Here is a 19,342-nt window from a genome sequence, read left to right on the forward strand (position 1 = left end):
GGGAGTTGGAGAGTTATAAGTCAAGCTCCGATGGAACAAACCGGAGCCCCGACGGAATGCAATGGAAAGGCAGCAACACAATCACGTTAGATAAAGGAAGAAGAGAAGAAGAAGAAAAAAGACAAGGAAGAAACCGGCCAGAACAATCTAACACTTTAATGCTAGACATAGGCGGGGGGCAACATCATAGCGCAAGCTTGCAGATAAAACTGCAGGGCCAATCAGCGTCATTGATGCTCAAGGGACGGATCCTGCGAGCTTCGACGCTCTCCGCACCTCTTCATTTTACGTTAGACCCCCCACGGTCGGTTTCAGACATTTCTATCGTATCCTGATTGCGTTTGATCTTCATGCCCGTGAACCGACGGCTTTGATCTCGCACAGCTTTTGAACGGGTCGCGATGGCCTATTATGACGATCATGGGGGAGAAGGCCAAGGACGGTTCGGAAAGAGTTTCGAAGGTCCAGTTGGACCTCGCAGACCACGTATGTTTGTTGACCTCTAGCTCTTGGTTGATTCAACTTCACTCCGCCATGAGCCCAACTAACAGCAGTTCCTTCCAGGTCTCGTCACGGATTATGGCTCTTCAATGGTGCAATGGATGCGAACACGGCAACCGCGATACAAAGGATCACATCGATTAGAGACTGAGCGGCCTAGTGCCAGCTTCGCGGTCGATGTATGTCTCATTGATGATATACTGGTCTGGCAGAAGAGACTGACTCGCAATAGGTTCTACCTCCAATGGCGCATCCTCATTCCGCGGTTGATACAATTCCCGTGCGACACCTACACCAGTCGATCGGAAAATCAAAGAAGCCCATTGTCGTGGTGCGATGGACTCCCGAGGGAAGGCGACTGTTGACCGGCGGCCATACAGGAGAATTTATGCTTTGGAATGGAACGGCCTTTAATTTCGAGACAGTCATGGATGTGCGTATCTGCGACTTTTGCAGACTGCGCCTTTGTTAATCGCGCTAATTCATGGTGCAGGCACACTACGATCAAATACAAGCTGGTGTCACATCCTTAGCATGGGCTCATAGCCAGGACTGGCTGGTCTCTGGTGGACAAAGAGGTGACATCAAGTACTGGCGACCCAACTTCAACAACGTCGAGACAATCGATGACGCCCACCACGATGCCGTCCGCGATCTATCCTGGGCACCCAGCGATACCAAATTCCTTTCCGCGTCCGATGATACCACGCTCAAAATCTTCGATTTCGCAACCCGAACAGCCGACGCCACACTGACCGGACACAACTGGGATGTCAAGTCCTGTGACTGGCACCCGACCAAGGGATTGATCGTTTCTGGATCAAAGGATCACCAGGTCAAGTTCTGGGACCCGCGTACTGGCCGCTGCTTAACGACGTTGCACAGTCATAAAAACACAGTCACGTCCACGAGGTTCTCGCGAGTGAACAGCAACCTTCTTGCTACTTCTTCGCGTGATCAAACTGCGAGAGTCTTCGATTTGCGCATGATGCGCGATATCTGCATATTGCGGGGCCATGAGAAGCCAGTTTCTTCTTTGACATGGCACCCAATCCATAGTAACTTGATCTCAACGGGTGCAGAAGACGGTTCGCTCTATCATTATCTACTCGATGAGCCGCACTTGCCCGCCGGTCAAATTCCCACTGTGGCGCCGTACGACAGCCCAGACCCGGCGAACACGCCGCCACAGGTAATCTACCCGGCACATCGGGTGCAATACGCGCACGGTGCTACAATTTGGTCACTAGACTGGCACCCACTGGGCCATATCTTGGCTTCCGGATCTAAGGACAACTTTACTCGATTCTGGTCACGTTGTCGACCTGGCGAGACTAGTTACATGAAAGACCGATTCCATATCGGTGAAGAGGCCGCAGAAGCCCAGGGAACGTGGAATCGTGGCTTTGGCCGGAAACAGATGCGGGAGGAAGAGGAACAAGAAATGCAGGACGAAGCCGACAGCCTGGTCGACCAACGACGACCCGGCGGTCCTGTCCTGCCCGGAATTCAGGCCGGCGCTCAGCCCAACGTCCCAGGCTTACTGCCTGGAATCGGCAGCGCTCAGCCCCAGCATCAGCCCCAGCAGCCAGTACTGGATGGCGCTATGGGTGGGATGAATCCAGAGCGTTTGGCTGCGCTCATCTCCACCCACGCTCCCCCACAGTCCAATACCCCTACACCTGGGATGCCTGGATTCCCTATGGCGCAGGGTATGGGTGGAGCCCCGCCGATGAACATGGATCTGGCGCAGTTGCAGAAGCAACTCCAGAACTTCCCCATGCCTCAGAATCTCAATTTCCAAGCCTTGGCAAACAACCCAGGTTTCCCCGGTGGCTTTGGCGGTCTACCTGGTCTGCAAGGCGGCGGTACGCCCGATGGCAATCGAAGACATTGATTCAAGTGAACTGATTGAAATGCGTGTTATCGGCTTGGCATTGGCGTAACGGACATACATAGCATGCCTATTTTGACGCGGGCGGACGGCGTTTTGAAAGACCGAAGCACTTGTATCATAGTAAATTCTTGGGAAATTTCATGGCTCTATAAGACTTGCAGCAAGCCCCTTTGTAGCCTTGTCGGATGTATCGTAATCCCGGCCAGACACGTTGGCTGAACAATTCGTATTGTGTAGTATGGTCGTAGGTCGTAGGTCGTAGGTCGTAGGTCGTAGTAGCTAGAACCTGATTCAGAGACCACCGCGCATCGGAAAGCTGGTGACAATAAGGACCATAACGTTGACGCCGGCCCATATCATCGGCAGCCAAGTTGACATCCTGAAATTGCCTGCTTCATATATCGCGCCGAGACTTCACAGAACTGTCAGCTATGGATGATTTTGAGAGTGCCGAGAGTCGATCAACTTACACAAGTCCAACAATACTCCCGGCTAGAAGTCCTTCCACACCCGCGACGAAGCTGTAGACCAACGGAACCACCCATATCACATTCCAGCTACGAAAATGGGTCAACACCGCACAGCCAGCGACGGTGAGATGTGTTGCCGCATAGAATACCAGTGTCCAGAAGAGTGTAAAGCGCCAAATATCCTTCGTGTAGTATAGGTAGTATGCTTGCTTGTGATGCGACGGCAGGGGATCGTATAACGATGGAAAAGCCGGTACTTCGTAGTTGATCGGAACACGGTTGTTAGCCATGGAGAAGTCACTGCGCTATTTCAGCTGCAACGGATATTAATCATTGGAACATATCTAACAGACGTGGGTAGTCGACAAATACAACGCGTATCAACAGAAAAGGCAAGTCCGACGATGAGAATGACGATGCTTGTTTGATCTGTTTGCACTGTTGGTCTCCGCACCCGGACCTCGGCTGGTCTGGGGTTCTCCGCCGTTGATCATCACTCCCTGAGCGATGTAGAGCCTCTTGTCTGGGAGCCACCCCTATTCCCTCATTTGAACTCCAATGGCCACAGAACGCTCTTTGGCGACGCTGCTGCGGTCGCTGCAAGCGACTTCCAGCTTCCAAGATGCTGCTAAGTAAGTGGCGCGACCCCGTTCCGATTACACCCCATTCCGGTCGGGTTGTGAACGAAGGCTAACAGCAGACCAATTCAGCCTGCTTCCCACAGCTACCAGCTTCCTGTCTATGCTGGGAAATCCCTTGAATTTGACACTTTTATCTTCTCAACTCCTCTCCGCGCCTTCGCTTTGGAGTCAACCCGTCGATCTCCAACAATGCCGCAAGATCCTCAGTGTCTTCAACACGGCGGCCATCGCAGTCTTGCAGGATGACAATACCGATGAACCCCGGATACCGTACGGAAGGAATAGAAAGATTGATTGTGTTGCATGGGTCAAGGCCGTCGCTGGGGGCGCTGACGATAAGTCCCCGCGATGGAGGCACATGCTGTTGCTGGGTGGAATCCTGATGGGATTCGAAGGACAAAACCGACAAGGCTTACCACGAAACATTCGGGCAAAACTCGAGGCCGCGCTTGCGAGAGCAACGCAAATGGCGCTCGAGGAGCTGGTGGGCCCTGAGACTGGAATTGAGGGCCAGTGCATCACGATGGTGTTGAACTATAGCTTTGAGCTTTTGTCAGATCTCGAGAGGAGCAAGCTGGACTATGATCGACTACTCCCGGCGATGATCCATTCAGCATATTTGTCTTCGGAGGGTCTCGAAGGCGGGTATTTCTTGGGGTCTATTGACCGGGATGTTATTGAGGCCTCAGGGAAGCAGTTTCGATGGTCGGCCAAATCTCCGACATTTGCAATTGTCTCGGCGGTCGCTGCTCGTCCGCTTGTGTCGACTTTGGGACCTTTGTCTCGTCTCATTGCGCATTCTATAGATAATGCTCGAGATCCGAGAATCGTCGCGCAGACTGTTGATTATCTCGCCGGATTTGTTCGGACGCTGATGGTTCAGTGGCGTCAAAATAAGCTATCTGAGATTGACGCTGTGGAGGAAGCACAATATCTAGATGCTGAATCCCGAGATATAACACTTCCTGCCCTTTGGGCGATGCTGCGAAATTGCTTGTACTCGGTCGTGATCGCCCTCCGAGCTGTGCTCGGGAGAACTATCAATGACCCGGGCCTTGGTGCCAACAGCAGTAAGTGACAGCGAAGTGGTTGCATTTGGATTGATGCTAACTCTGCTTCCTCTAGGCGCCCCATACCTATCGATGCAATGTCTACACATCCTTCGCAACATGTATTTCATATCTTCGCGCCTTGGCCAGAATGCCTCATCGCAGCATACATTCGTGCTGCTGGCAGCCATAGACATCCTTTCACAATACCCGGATCTTGCAGAGAACTTCCTGCGAAGCATCAAGCCCAGCGAGATTGGACAAATTCCCACACATCCCGTCGAACGGTGTCTCGACCTCTTCTTCTTGAACGTGGCAGAGCACTTCCCGCTTGTTCTGTCGCCCGCGACTAACGAAGAACTACTCTTGGCCGCTGCTTTCCCATATCTTGCAGCCGGTGCCAACAGCCAACTATTGGAGATCTTCGAAGCTGCTCACAGCTTGGTGCTTGTCGTCTTCGCCATTCCCCACAACGCGGAATTAGCGGCCAAACATCTGCCTTTCTATATTGATAACCTCTTTGCCGTGAGTTTCATCCCAATCGCATTCACTGGAATGGCTATTAATGATATACAGGTCTTCCCTCATAACCTTTCAGCACGCCAATTCCGTCTTGCTTTCAAGACAGTCATACAAATCACAGCACCTCCTTCACCCTTGGCAAATAGCCAGCCACTTCTACCCTCGACCTTGCTCGAAGTCGTTCATGACCGCGCCTTAAACGCCTCATCTACGCCAATGCCTCCACAGGGTCCAAATCCAGACATGAGCCAAAGTCCACCTCTTTCCGCACAGGCCGTCCTGACTCTTGCTCTGCTCGACTCGCTTTCATTCCTCCGAGTCGAAGACCTCAAAGAATGGCTTCCCTTGGCAGCGCAGTTGATCAACAAGATCTCTGACCGCAACATGCGACATGTCTGCATCGACCGCTTCTGGGAAGCTTTGGCGGGCGGCGAGATGGATGTTGATCGTGCCCACTGCTGTGTTACCTGGTGGAGCACTGAAGGCGGGCGTGAGCTTGTTTTATTCGGTGCCGAGACCGGGGAAGGTGGATCGGACGAAAATGGGCCTTATATGAGTGGTGCTGTCGGGGGGGTCGCGCCTGAGAGTAAGCTATAACGATGCTAAGGCAATCAGCTTGCCGATTTGAAGATACCATGCCTACGGCGGTGATTATGCCTTGTACCACATACCAGATTTCTAGTCATTGAAGCCAGTTCGATAATATTATCACGATTTTCTTTTGTTTCTACTCGAACTCACACATGCTACACCTTGATGTTTTGCAACTAAATTCCCGGGATACCCACCGAAGTAACCTTTCGGTACTGAACATACTCGTCGCCGAAGAATGAGATCAAGTAAGCTTCCTCGCCTGCAAGCACATAAAGCAGTTAGCAAGAGATGCAATCGACGAAGTAGACAGAAACATACGTTGGATCCGGTTAGAGAAGAACCGCCAAAGCACCACAGAATATCCCACAAAGCAGACCACATTACCCAGAATAAGCTGCGTTCCCAACCCCCACCAGAAGAACCCAAAGTAGCTCGGATGTCGCAGATACCGATACAACCCAGTATTAACCAGCACATGTCCCTGCTGATGCCGACTCTGAACATGGTGATTGAAATTACTAGCCGCCTGCGCCATAGCAATAGTCCGAATAATCTGCCCAACCACCAGAAGCACAAATCCACCGACAAGCAGCACCGAGACCTGACTTCCATAGAACGGCTCCGTCACAGTAAGCATCCTCCCAGCAGTACTCTGTCCCGGCCAGAAGACATGCGTCACAATGCACTCGACGACAGCTGAGCCATGCGCAATATTATAAGCCCACCCATTCGACGACAACAGGAACGCTGTGGTCGTCGCGTGCCGCGTGTTGTACCGCGCCGTCACATAGAACTCCAGGAAATGGAACAAGCTCAGTGAGGCGATGAAGAAAGGAACGCGCCAGAGGGGGGTTGCATACTCCGTGGCGGTGCTGAGGAACAGTGCTAGACTTGCTGTCAGGCCTAGAGAGGTTCCTAGGAGCATTGCGCGCAGCGAGATCCCGGCCAACGACATCGTGCCGTTGGGATAGATTGCGATGTTGGCATTGAGGGTGTCGGTAGAGGTTTCTGAGGAGGAGGATGTGTCGCTGATGGCGCGGGAGTGGTTTGCCGTTCTGTTCAATGTGTGTGTGAATTGGTTTGGCGCTGCGCCGGAGGTTGTGGCCGAGTTGGAGGTCATTGTGGATGGTGGTTTTTAGAGAGATGAGACTGGGTTCATGAGGGCAGAAGGGTCATTTCGAGGGATTTGGCGGGCTTTAAATAGGGGGTGTGGGTGGGTGTTGGGGTTCGGTTTCATTGTTTGAGAGAACAATCTCAAGCGGTTGTATTGTTTTTGCGGGTCTTTCCCCACATGTGACATGTCTTGGCTCTAGATTTGGGCTTTGGGGACAATATTATCACGTGGAAGTCATGAGGACTGAGGTGGTGGTAGTTGTTCTGTGCTCAGAGTGATTTTAGTTACTTCTGACTTCTCTTCTTTCCTAAGTTTCTTTTCCCTGATTTTCTAAAGACAATTCCTCCAGCATGTCACAGCCCACAGAGAGAGAGAAGATGCTTCGCGGGGAGCTATATCACGCTTTCACGCCGGACTTGATCGCTGCTCGGGCACGTTGCAAATGGGCTTGTAATCGATTTAATAATTCGGATGAGGTGTCTCGTCGGCGACTTGTTGAGATGTGGAGAGAGTGAGTAAGGAAGTCTTGTCTTTAGCTACGACCATCCATGAACCGTTTGGAGCTACATGTCTGGCCAACTACTTATAGTGGACAGTATCACTGAAGACAAGACACCTCTACCACCAAAACTGGACGACCCTGCTGCCGATGATGCTCTCTTTGAAGATGAGCCGTGGGTTGAAGCTCCCGTCAAGATAGACTACGGGTTTAATGTCAAGCTGGGAGCTGGCGTCTTCGTCAACTTCAACTGCGTCTTTATTGACACATGTCCTATCACCGTTGGAGCTCGCACTATGTTTGGTCCCAATGTCAACTTATTCTCCGGGACCCACCCGCTTGATCCTGCCCTTCGCAATGGTACTAAGGGCCCGGAAACAGGGAAACCAATTGTCATCGGAGAAGATTGCTGGCTGGGTGGGAATGTGATTGTCCTTCCCGGTGTTACTATCGGGAAGGGTGCGACCATAGGAGCTGGGAGTGTGGTCACAAAGGTATGCAATCTTTCATTGTATAGGAAATGGTGAAGCTGTTCTGACGCTAGCTTCAGGATGTGCCCGCTTTCCATGTCGCTGCCGGTAACCCAGCTCGGATTATTCGCCGCATTGAAACGACAATGACTGAGTGATTGATACTGCAATGGTTAGGCGATAGATATTAAGCAGCATCGCGATCGCCGGAGAGTCGCATCTATGAGAAATGGCAGGTCAAAGCGACCGCGTCTTAGTGGCGTCTATGTTCAAATAGGCGCTATGCACGACCGGCCCAGACAGAGATATGAATACTAACGATTGATATCATCGAGATTTGTTAGTTGCAACCGCTCGCTATGTGGTAAACAATGAATGCCAAGTGCCCAGACTCGATGCAATTGGTTGCATTAGGGACGGTGCGATTTGCCGTTCGCTCCAGCGCTCCAGCGCTTTATAACTGTAGTGTTGAAACAAATAGGCGGTAGCGTTTGCAATGGAATGTATGATTGATGATATCTTTGTTTCTTCTTAAGTGAATAGAATGAGCAAATACATAAATGTAGAAGGAGTAGATTTCAGAAGCTTGATTGTTTGATGTCCGCTCTCCACAGCACAACGTCACTGATTCAGAATTCTGGCGCGTCCCCAAAAAGCTGTCGACCGCTTTATCTCTGAGCTTTTCACACTTCTCTCACTCGTTCTTTCTCTCATACCTCTCTCACCCTCCTTTCTACGACTGCCCCTCCCTGCCATTGCTCGCATTTGCGCGTATCTAAACCACCCTAGACCTATTACGCGCGGAAAATGACATGGCTGTACCCCCGCCAGATAGCCCTCGCACCCCGCCTCACACTCCCTTAAACGCAGAATCTCCGTTAATTGACGACTCCATGGAGGATCACGACCCCTCGGCGACCCGGAAGCGTCCGCGTCTCGACAGTGGAAGTCGCGTTAGCCCGAGTCTTTCAATGGAAGGAACGCGTACGGCCTCGATCACGCCTGCCTCGACGGCTTCCCCCACGGCTGTTTCCCCTATCGATCTCGCCTCTGAGATCGATGAAGCTCCAGATTCTGGCAATCCAAGCGATATTACCATCAACACCAAATCTCTTCCACCCACCATGGCCCCTGGTCTTTCTCCCTCCGATCATCAACCCTCAGACACATCTCCAGAGCTCCAACAAAACCCCATCACTGCTCATAACGTTATCTCACTTCCCTCTTCACCCTCAACTCCTGAAAGTCCCGAGATCGAAGTCGCCGAACCCGAAGACATCGATCAAGACCCAAACAACTCGAACTGGATGCCCCTCGGTCAAGCTATGCGAGACCAAGAAGAGCCGGAGATCATCGAGATCCCAGATGTGCTTCCTCTGAGTGAATCCTTTCCAAAGGTACACAGTGACATGACAGTCGCAGAGAACTTCAGTCAGCTTGGCGACATGCTCGAATACGGTATGAATGAATCCCAGACAACAGAACCTGGCCAGAAACTGATACAGCGTACAGGACACGTGCACGACGGGACGGCGCTCGTAAGCATACGACAGTGGCTGAAGATGTGTGTGCAAAACATTGATCGGCTCACAGTCGACGAATACGCTTCAGACCTAGAGTTCTGGGAGGAGTTGTCCTTCGTCCTGGATCGCTTGTTGCGCAGAAAGATAAGCAAATGGCAACTGGATATGGATGAGGAAGATATTCCTGATTTCCTCGAACAATATCTTCTTGACTATGCCCGCATTGTCATTCGTATGGTGCAGCTGGACATCAGGCTCTTGGACTCCGCCAATAAAGACGGAGAACAGTTCGACGCTCCGCCGACCACATCGCGACGATATCTTTTCAGCTTCCCTTGGTTGTTCCAGGGTGCTCCGATACCCGTCTTGCAGCATGCAGAGGGGAAATCTCCTTCCAAAGGGCGTGATCTTTCTGCTCGACTCAAAGCGCAGCTTTCCGCGCCTCCATTCGATGCAGCTGGTACACTACTTGAATACATCTCCGATAATCTTGCCTCGCTCCCCAAGTGTCCACTACTCATTGTCGCGATGATAACGCCGTTGAGTGCCTTGAACGCCTTTCTCGAATGCGACACTGAGGATGCGCAGACGAGTGATTCGGATTCTCTCGGTGAATCGGTGACAGATTCGTTTTCATTGCAGAGATTTTACGAGACGATTCGAGCAATCGACAAAACGTTCCAAGGATGGGTCGCGAAGAAGTTGCAGTTTGTCGCACCCGATGTAAGCGATGCACTTTTGGGCGCACTCTTTCGCAGTTACCATTTCCTTTGTCGCCGATACCCGGAATTTCTACTCCAGCTTGCGCAGGAGTTGTCGATCCAAGTTCCCGAGGATGCTGGTGCGGAGCAAGCCGCATTGTGCGTTGTATGGACATGGAAGTTCGATGCTCTGAGAAAGGAAATGATGGAAGGTCGAATGCAGCTTCGGGTTCACGGCGTGGAGAAGATGCAGTCGGACCTGATCAGCATCTGGTCTGACCACCGTCCCCTGAACCAGGATGTCAACGAGATACCACTCCTGACACACATGGTTCAATATCTGCGAAAGGCCAAGATCTTTGATTATCTTCTTGGCATTGACTCTCACCCACAGTTGATCCGCCGAAGCAGCAATATCTTTGGGTTCTTAATGGTGATGGGTCAGTACACCGATCACGACACAGATGCCATCTGGAAAACTGTTACCGAGAGCCAGGATGATCGCACTGTCAGCGAGGTGATTAGCATGCTTGAACGAACTGCTGGGATGCATCTCAAACCAGAGCGGTTGCTATATCTTTGTTCGAAATTGCTTGATCTCCCCCTTAGTCGGGTTGACAATCGCATAATCGTCTTCTGTGAGGAGTTAATACCGCGCGTGCGCGAACTACAGTCAAACCGGGATCATGAGAACATGTCTAACGGGGAGCACCTCGGCTCGATCCCACTGAAGCTCTGTGTTCGCCTCATTCGTGAGAGCTCGGGCGACAAGGACTTGACCATTGAACAAAGGACATTGATGCAGGAGTGTGGAACTGTACAACTGGGACAGCTCATCGAAGCTGGGCTGGACGAAAGCGACAAAGCAGAGACATATGAGCGCTGCGTTCAAGACATCGGAGAAAAGAATGAATGGACTGCCGGCAGTATTCAGGTATTGAACGCACTGGTACCCTATGGTGATGCACGGGAGCTTTGGAAGCTTGCCACTGATTTTGACTTGACACGTTTGGTGATAATCGAACTTCATCATCTCGTCAGTGAAGACCACACCAAGCTGCAGCACCTGTCCTCAAAGCACGGTCTCTCCTCGCGAGTCGAATTCCTGCAGCGCCTAATTGATCTCGCCCCTGAAACAATTACTCCTGATCTGGGGAGCATCCTCTGGAAGGATGTTCTTCTGTCTCCGAACCTAGCCGCAGAGGAGCGCCAGACCATGTGGAAGATGTTGGTCGACCTCACCAACTGTACTAACCAAGTGAACCTGTTCCTTGAGCGTTGCATCCACGAGTACCTACCGAACGTGCTTCCCAAGGACTACTCGCATGAGGTGTTATGGTTCACTCAGCAGTCTGTCAACTATGAGATTCGAATCAAGCCACCGCCCATTGCGGAGGAGAACGAGATTATAGATATTCCGGGAATGGACCGAATCTGGAAGTTCATTCTGACGGCACCGCCACGGTCGATTGAGGATGAGGCCATCAAGTTTGCCATTGGTACTTATTTGGATCACAATATCGTCCACAGGGCCCCCCGATCAGCTAAAGACGCTACTCATATCGCCCTTGTCAATCGTTGCGTGGACCAACTGAAGTCTGCCGCTTCCGTGCTAAAGTCGTCTTGCAATGGAACAGCCGACACTGGCGCTTCGTTGGAAATTGACAACCGCAATGGTGATGCTGGGATCCATGAGCTGAGGTTCAGCCGTTCACTGCAGTTTCTTCGTGAACTACTGCATGGACTGCGCACGAGGCCCCAATACAGCTCTCCACGTAGCTCTCCGCCCACATTGCCGCAACGTCCTCTGAAAGGAGAGCCGGTTGAAATCAGGTACCAATATTTCAATGGCACTTCGCGGTCCGACATCTTCACAACGCGCATTGGTGGTCTTTCCACTGCTCCAGAGCTTGCGAAAATGCTTGTTCAGCTAACCCGATTTTCCAAGTTCACGGCCATCTTCCGTGGCAAGAAACTCGACTTACTCCAGGATCCAGACGCCACTGTGGAAAGTTTCGACTTCCCTTCAGGCTTGCTCATGCTTCGGAAGGCGCCCGACGCCCATGAGATCACGTTGGCCGGTATCCGCCAGTCTCCTACGGCCGTGGACAACGAAGTGCTGAAGCACTTTGACGAGCTCTATGATCTGCTCACTCTGGCAGATGACTTGGCTCGACAGGTATGGCTCCCTTGCCCGTTTTCTGTAAGCTGAACATTAACGCTGAAGCCATTTCAGATCTTTGATTTCCTGGTCGTCTTCCCGCCCCAAGTGCAAGCGCTTGAGTCGGTACGATCAAAAGACATATCCGAAGTGGACTTGTTCCCATTACAGAGACCTTATAAAGCTCTGTACTCCTTGCATACGCTGTCCTTGTGTCTTCGTGAGGAGGCCGTCGAAGTGAGACTGATCCCTGTCTTCTTAGATTATATCCGTATTAACTAACGGTCGCTTTAGATGTCTCCGGACCAAGACTTGGTGTCTCACAGCATTCAAGTTCTGGCTGCGTTCCTGAAATCAGAGGAACTGTTTAACGTCCTCTCAGCCAACTCGATAGCCACTGTGCTCGCCACCAGAGCCATTGAATGTCTTCTCCTGGCTCTATCCAGTATGTTGATTGCCCTGAATTTGTTGATTGAAAGCGCCAACTAATCGTGCTCTAGTATCTCGCGCGACTGGCGGTGACGAGGTCCTGGTCGCTGATCCAAGCTCTCTTGTTCCACGAATTCTTGATCTGCTTAAAATCGGTCGCAACGTTTCCACTGATGCACCGGCTGGTACATGTGCGCAAAGCCTGATTTGTAATTCCTTTGCAGTCTTGGTCGAGAGCTCGTTACGCGACAACAACGTCTGGAACGTTGTCAAACAACATGCTCAGTTCGATGACTTGATTACCACTCTTCTTTTAGAAGAAACCAGAGAATCAATTCGGACTGAGATTGTGGAGCGTCTGAAAATAATCTGCGGGCCCCTTAAGCCCGTCAAGCTGTCCATGAAGGAAAACGAGGCGGGATCTCCCACTGCGGAAGAGCCAAATCGCATTGACATGCTTGCAACTATCTGGGCTTCGTTTTTACAGGTGATACCCAAGACTGTTGAATATGCTTCCCAATCGGAAGAGTTCTTCAGTGCTGCTTTGTGGATGTTGAGGACAATTGCACATAGGTCCCCGCGAGACTTGGTTTTCAATGAGTACCTCCAACAATGGAGCACAGTCATGCTCAGTCACCGGACAGAAGAGGTACGTTCAATTATCGTTGACAGACGAGGCATTGCTAACAGCCTCTTAGTTTGTCGGTAGAGAGCCAGCAGATAATCTGCTGATTGGGATTTCTGCTTTGTTAGAGTATTGCCTGGAGCTGGCAAACGCCGCTGGCGTCACTTTGGACACACGGTCAGTCTCACTTCTTCATCTGGTCATACTGTGGGCACGTCTAATTAAACTCCAGGAATATCGCCGTGGAAATCTTCAACCAGTATTTGTTCCCAGATCTCTCTCCTGAGACGGCCGAACATGCAGATCCCAAAATACCGGTGATGCATAGCAACACTCGCTCTAGCCTTTACAGTGTTGTTGGCTTGTTGTGCAAGCAGAGCGACGATACTTATTGCCAGGTCTTGGAGATGGTCAACACCAATGTTCCCCGAGGTTCGCAACGCCAATGTCTACCCCGTTGATCTTTGACGCAAGCTAACCTCTATACTAGATTCTACCCATCTCGAGAATTGCGGCAATGGAACTCGAGGAGATATGCTCCGGTCTGCCCAAGGATATGCAGGATTGAGGAACCTTTCAAACACGTGTTATCTCAATTCCCTTATGACACAACTCTTCATGAACGTTGATTTCAGGCACTTCATCCTGAATCTTCCCATTGCTGATAGGGTTTCACAGAGACTTCTATATGAAACCCAACGATTGTTTACTTGGATGCAGGAAACATGGAACAAGTGCATTGAGCCCTCTGATTTCGTCAACAGCATCCTTACGTACGAGAACAAGGGTATCGACGTGAATGTTCAGATGGATGTCGATGAATTTTACAACCTGCTGTTTGATCGTTGGGAGGCTCAGGTTCTCGATGCGGAACTGAAGAAGAAGTTCCGATCTTTCTACGGTGGGCAGCTTGTCCAGCAAATCAAGTCGATGGAATGTGATCATATCTCCGAAAGACTTGAGCCATTCTCTGCGATTCAGTGTGAGATCAAGGGAAAGGCGACTCTCGAAGATAGTCTGCGGGCTTACGTGGCAGGCGAAGTCATGCAGGGAGGTGAGTTAACATCGGCGGCCTCAACGGGATTGCTGTCTAACGTGCTTTCAGATAATAAATACTCCTGCACTTCTTGCGGGCGACATGTCAATGCTGTCAAACGGTAAGTTCCGAGCGCGTGCTGATACGGAATGGCTTTCTGACTTCGATCCAGTGCCTGTCTGAAAGACGTCCCCGACAATGTGATTTTTCACCTGAAAAGGTTTGACTTTGATATGGTCAATATGCTGAGAAGCAAAATCAACGACGAGTTCCAATTCCCGCATCACATTGACATGGCTCCATATACTGTCGAGCATCTTTCCAATCCAGAGGAACCCATTGCGCCGGATATTTTCGAACTGGTTGGAGTTCTTGTGCATACAGGTACAGCAGAGTCAGGTCATTATTACTCATATACCCTTGAGCGTCCATCATCTGGTGAGGAGCCCTCGTGGGTCGAGTTCAACGATTCGGATGTTACCGAATTTGACCCTGCTGCTATGGCAGATCAATGTTTTGGTGGTTCACGCGAGACCATGCATTACACCAAGGGGAACCACAAAATCAAAACGTGGAATGCGTACATGTTGTTTTACCAACGTGTGTCCACAATTGAGAACTCCAAGGAAGTGTTCAAGCCAACGAAGCCAGGGGTCCCGGTACATCTCCCGGTATCGCCGGTGACTCAGAATTACATTGCCATGGATAATGAACTGCTCGTTCGGACATACTGTCTCCTGGACCCACAATACTCATCATTCGTGGCCAAATTACTTCAGCGGTGTCCTAGCATGGCTCATGAGAATGCCAACAGGACCAGAGCGGAGACATTGGCTGTCCACATCGGAATGGAAACGATTGAGCAATTGGTTCCGCGCATCAAGGAGAGCCAAGGGTTACACGAAATCTACAGCGAACTTGTTGACATGATCAAGAAAAGCCCCAACGCTGCTCTATCTACTCTCGAATGGCTAACCAACCGACAAACCTCGATGTACAACATCATGCTCAGGACGTTCGACGGAATGATTCGGGGCAAGGAGCTTACGTTGATCAGCACTGCCCTGGACCACCTCCATTCGTCGTCGACAGACCCAGATCTCAGCGACGAGGACCGTGCCTCATGGGGCGATCGCTTCGATGAAGCTATACGGAGATTGGTACCCATGTTGTCATCTCTGTGGTCCGACGTCCAGTCCCTCCCCCGAGTCTGGGAAGACTACTTCAAATTCATCCTCGCGCTTTGCAACTATGGCACGAGCGTTATCCAGATCTTACTCGACCAGGGTTATTTCGCTGTCTGTCTGGAGATCCTCTGGAATGACGAGGAGGATAGGAAGTTCTTGCGCAACCGGCATCCCGGTTACGCACGTCTCAGGAGCAAGGGGCGTCAGTTCAACTACCGGCCTTTGCTCTCACTGTGCCTGGTATTCTTCAAATGCATTGACCTTTCGCTCCGCCCAACCCCCATTGGCGAACGACGGCAAATCGTGAATGGGAAATTTTCTACCAAAGTGAATGAGATGAACCTCATCAGACCGCTTGATGACGACGGGTCTTTGTCTATCGTGTTGAAAATGATGAAGCACGACGGTTTTCCTCACACTCAGATCGTTGGCGCGATCATGGAAATCCTTCTACAGAGAGAACCCGACGCGGGCTTACTGGATACTGTTCAATTGACACTGGAAAATGGGTTGAGAGTTGATCCTGCTGCCCACTGCGCACCCTTCTTGGACGCAGCTATAGTGTTCTGCCAGCATTCTCCAGACCAGCAGCGAGTCGTTTCTCTCATCGAGTTTATTGCCAAGGGCGTTGAAACAATCAATAACAGCGGTGGTAAGGTGCACCTTGCATTCTTCACTCGTCTTTGTCACGAAACCAACGAGCGCCTGGGCGTGGAATCGGCGTTTTTCGCCGAGATTGTATTGAAGACGCTTTTCCTTTGGGCCCCGACCTTGCTCATTGATAAAGACAGTGCTGTCCGTGGGGAGGTGCACGATCTTATCAACGCGATGCTCTTCCCCGAGAATTCGGAAGACGGCACTGCACGCGCTGAACGTGATGAAGGGGAAGCTGGCGAATCGGAGACCGGCAACGAACTGCGCCGCAACGTTGGACGTGCTTTACTGGATTATTGCCTTGGACGGCTGAAGAAGTCGTTCCTTGACGATCAGATTCGACATATCGACCGTAGGCAGCTTGAGCATATCATTCCAGTGATGAACAATTGCCTTGGAGCCTTTTACGATGAGAGCGATGCAGATCAGGACCAGGTTCGGCAGGTCGAAGGTATTTTCGAGCAACTCGATGAACGACTTTCCTTGCAAAGCCGCTGACACTCCCAGCACTCTTCTCACTCCTTGGTTCGATGTACTGCGAAGAGAACCCGGACGAGGTGCCTTCCGGTAGGCTCCAATCCCTTACCCTTCTGAATGGCCGTGGAACATCATCTAACCCGGAGTTCCTAGACTCGGACGTGGCCTCCCTTGAGGAATGGGGTGGAGATTCTGATTCCGACATAAGAGTCGCTGGGTCTCCTTAACTTCGGACTTTCCCACTGCGATGTGCTCATTATGTGTTTTTCTTTTCCATGCGCTCGTGCGCCCGATTCTCTCGCACGCCACGGGTCTTACGAAAGCTGCGTTTTATTTCCCTTCATTTCCTTGCTACGATTGTGATGGTCTCTTTCTGGCGTTGATACGGCCGGGCATCAGGGAATGGAGTTATGGTTCTATTTGCTTTGAATGGTGACAAGGAAACATCTACATACATTTCAAGTTTATCTCAGAGACATTCTACTGTACTCACTGTCGATACTTCTGCCTGTTCTGTTTCATTTTACTAGTATGTGTAGTGGTGTTCATTTTATTATGAAAGTAAGAATTCAGTATTTTGGTATGCTCAACCTTCTTCTTCTCCACCAGCTGGGACATTAGCCTCGTCATCCGATCCAACTTCCACGGCAGCAAGTGCATCCTGCTGTCCAGCCTGGGCACCACGCGCCCTGTTCCCAGCCTTGGGATCCGCAGCAGCAGGCGCAGTAGCAAGTTTAGCCGCCGCGATACCACCAGAAGTAACATACAAGAAGTGATCAGCAGGGAAGTGATCGATATGATTAAAGAAAGAACCAAAGCCAGCACTTTGCTCCTCCTCCCTAAAAATCCGATCATAAATCTCCCTCTGCTTAAACTCATCCATCTCCTTCTCAAACTTCTTAAAATTGATCGGCGACCTCTCAAGCAACGAAGCAGCCTTAGCATTATAAGAATCAAAAATAGGCCTCTCAAGCAAAAGTCCCAGACCCGGCGCCTTGGGAATAGCAATACGCTCCGGACCATACGTATCGTTGATCCGGTCCGGATGGCAGCCTGACCGAACAACCATCGTGGCCATGGCGACCATCTTGCGGATTTGGTGCATCATGAAGCTTTGGCCGTGGACTTTTAGACTGAGCCATTCTGTGCCGTCGATTATGATGGGCGTTGTGTTCACTTTGAAGGATTTGATGTGTCGCTTGGCGGAGGGGTCGTTGTGCGTCTTTTGGATTGTGTAGTTGTGGAAGTTCTTCGTGCCTTCGTAACGTGAGAGACAGTCTTGGAGACGCGCGATGCGGGTGGCTGGGGCGCGGTAGGCGCGTTTGGCGGTCAGATAGGCCGCTTTGATGGCTTTGACGGCGTCGGTGATGGTCTTTTGGCGTGGGTCCATGATGAAGGGTTTGTCTTCTGCGGCTGTTTCTTTCTCTGCGGCTGCTGGGTCTTCAGTCGTAGGCTGTGCGCTGGTCTCCTCTGACACAATCTTCTCAGCTGGGGCCACGGATTCCGTTTTATCCTCTGAGGACTCCTTGTTCTCTTCTGATGGCTGGAGGGCATCGCGTGAGTCGTCCATGAAGATGGATTTCTCAACGATGCTGCGGATATCTTCCGGCAGGGTATTTAGGATTGGCTTGATATATTTCTCGTCAACGTCTTGCCAGTAGCCAGTGACCTCTTCCTGGCGGGCTTTGACATCATCCAACTCGCCTGCCTGCTCGGCAAGCTCGACGATCTTCCGTCCAAGGTAAGTGCTCGGGTGGGGTGGCAGGAGACAGTGGCTCGGCATCAAATATTCGTAAACACGGGAATCACACATCTGGTAGCAGCTGAAACTTTTGCTGGTCACTTCGTAGCCCCAGACACGAATCTGGGGGCTGAGCTGGGCATTGATCTTTTCGACGATATCCTCGTCTTCAACGATCATCTTGAGGGACACGACATTGCCGGCGGCGTGAACGCCCTTATCGGTGCGGGCACAGCGGACGAATGACGACTTCTTCGGATCCGATGCATTTGCTTTCGAGATTGCGCCGACGTTTACAAGAGCTGTAAACAGATCGCCTTCGATGGTGCGTTGTGACTCGTTCCTATAGCATCCCCTTGTCAGCATATGGCAAAGACATCGCTTGCAGCAGATGAAAACTTACAACTGCATTCCTGAGTATCCAGTCCCGGAGTATCCCATCAGAAGCGCGACCTTCTTCTTAGGGCGACGCTCTTCGCTATCGATCTCCTCCTTGGAGAACTGTGTCGCGTAGATCGGCAGGTTAACCTCTTCGCCATTCTCAATCTTGCGGCGCTTGATCTCAGCCTTTTCCTCATTGCGCTTGCGCTTGTCTACCGCTTGGCGACTTAATTAGTTAGCTGACAATGCGAAGAACGGGGGTAAATCCTCAATTGAGTGACAACATACCTCCATTCCGATCGCCCCATATCGCGGTTCTTACGCCTTCCACCACCTCCGCCTCCTGCTCCTTTGTTGTCGGCCATGTTATCCGCTCAAGGATCTCTGATAGCTCTGCGCGAGGTGCAAACGAGCCGCGCCAGAAAGACCGGTAAAGGTGACGGTTATAGACAGGGTTCCGGGGGTTCCGAGGCAATAAGCAGAGTATAGGTGAACTTTTGGTTGCAGTCAGGATCCCAGATAGGTTCCTCTGGGAAATGATGGAGGTACGCATGAAATTAAATGGTTGCGGGAAATTTGCCCTCTCGTCTTTTGCCCGCGGTCCATCTTTTCAATGATATCGGTGCTAGTCTAGAACTGGTTTAGCGTCCGCATGAATTGGCTAGCCGGA

At 51.1% G+C, this 19,342-nt stretch overlaps 7 protein-coding genes across 7 annotated transcripts; 4 read left to right on the plus strand and 3 right to left on the minus strand.

Annotated features, from left to right (window-relative positions):
- Nucleotides 1–420: 420 nt before the first annotated feature.
- Nucleotides 421–2,398, plus strand: N7515_001988 (WD40 repeat domain-containing protein; the record flags this gene model as incomplete). The annotated part of the gene is made up of 4 exons (XM_056662732.1): nucleotides 421–486; nucleotides 552–680; nucleotides 734–934; nucleotides 995–2,398. The coding sequence occupies 4 exons, from the start codon at nucleotides 421–423 to the stop codon at nucleotides 2,396–2,398; spliced, it is 1,800 nt and encodes a 599-aa protein (XP_056524845.1).
- A 291-nt stretch (nucleotides 2,399–2,689) lies between these two features.
- Nucleotides 2,690–3,158, minus strand: N7515_001989 (uncharacterized protein; the record flags this gene model as incomplete). The annotated part of the gene is made up of 2 exons (XM_056662733.1): nucleotides 2,690–2,810; nucleotides 2,869–3,158. 2 exons carry the CDS (start codon nucleotides 3,156–3,158, stop codon nucleotides 2,690–2,692), a joined length of 411 nt encoding a protein of 136 aa, XP_056524846.1.
- Nucleotides 3,159–3,426: 268 nt separating this feature from the next.
- On the plus strand, nucleotides 3,427–5,677 carry pex8 (putative peroxisomal membrane protein Pex17; the record flags this gene model as incomplete). Its single annotated transcript, XM_056662734.1, has 4 exons — nucleotides 3,427–3,500; nucleotides 3,579–4,579; nucleotides 4,635–5,083; nucleotides 5,135–5,677. 4 exons carry the CDS (start codon nucleotides 3,427–3,429, stop codon nucleotides 5,675–5,677), a joined length of 2,067 nt encoding a protein of 688 aa, XP_056524847.1.
- A 170-nt stretch (nucleotides 5,678–5,847) lies between these two features.
- Nucleotides 5,848–6,794, minus strand: N7515_001991 (protein-S-isoprenylcysteine carboxyl O-methyltransferase; the record flags this gene model as incomplete). The annotated part of the gene is made up of 2 exons (XM_056662735.1): nucleotides 5,848–5,933; nucleotides 5,993–6,794. The coding sequence occupies 2 exons, from the start codon at nucleotides 6,792–6,794 to the stop codon at nucleotides 5,848–5,850; spliced, it is 888 nt and encodes a 295-aa protein (XP_056524848.1).
- Nucleotides 6,795–7,138: 344 nt separating this feature from the next.
- N7515_001992 (sugar O-acetyltransferase) lies at nucleotides 7,139–7,915 on the plus strand (the record flags this gene model as incomplete). The annotated part of the gene is made up of 3 exons (XM_056662736.1): nucleotides 7,139–7,299; nucleotides 7,385–7,781; nucleotides 7,832–7,915. 3 exons carry the CDS (start codon nucleotides 7,139–7,141, stop codon nucleotides 7,913–7,915), a joined length of 642 nt encoding a protein of 213 aa, XP_056524849.1.
- A 633-nt stretch (nucleotides 7,916–8,548) lies between these two features.
- N7515_001993 (uncharacterized protein) lies at nucleotides 8,549–16,777 on the plus strand (the record flags this gene model as incomplete). The annotated part of the gene is made up of 10 exons (XM_056662737.1): nucleotides 8,549–12,160; nucleotides 12,218–12,379; nucleotides 12,437–12,587; nucleotides 12,643–13,220; nucleotides 13,270–13,373; nucleotides 13,429–13,628; nucleotides 13,687–14,250; nucleotides 14,302–14,353; nucleotides 14,405–16,524; nucleotides 16,581–16,777. Coding segments are annotated over 10 exons (7,740 nt in total), but the record flags the coding sequence as incomplete, so codon positions are not given.
- Nucleotides 16,778–17,136: 359 nt separating this feature from the next.
- Nucleotides 17,137–19,225, minus strand: N7515_001994 (pseudouridine synthase PUS2; the record flags this gene model as incomplete). The annotated part of the gene is made up of 3 exons (XM_056662738.1): nucleotides 17,137–18,634; nucleotides 18,695–18,884; nucleotides 18,961–19,225. The coding sequence occupies 3 exons, from the start codon at nucleotides 19,223–19,225 to the stop codon at nucleotides 17,137–17,139; spliced, it is 1,953 nt and encodes a 650-aa protein (XP_056524851.1).
- Between the last annotated feature and the right edge of the window lie 117 nt (nucleotides 19,226–19,342).

The sequence above is a fragment of the Penicillium bovifimosum genome, assembly GCF_028826915.1.
Source record: "Penicillium bovifimosum strain IBT 22155 chromosome Unknown utg000002l_segment0_segment0, whole genome shotgun sequence".
Classification (NCBI taxonomy): Eukaryota; Fungi; Ascomycota; class Eurotiomycetes; order Eurotiales; family Aspergillaceae; genus Penicillium; species Penicillium bovifimosum.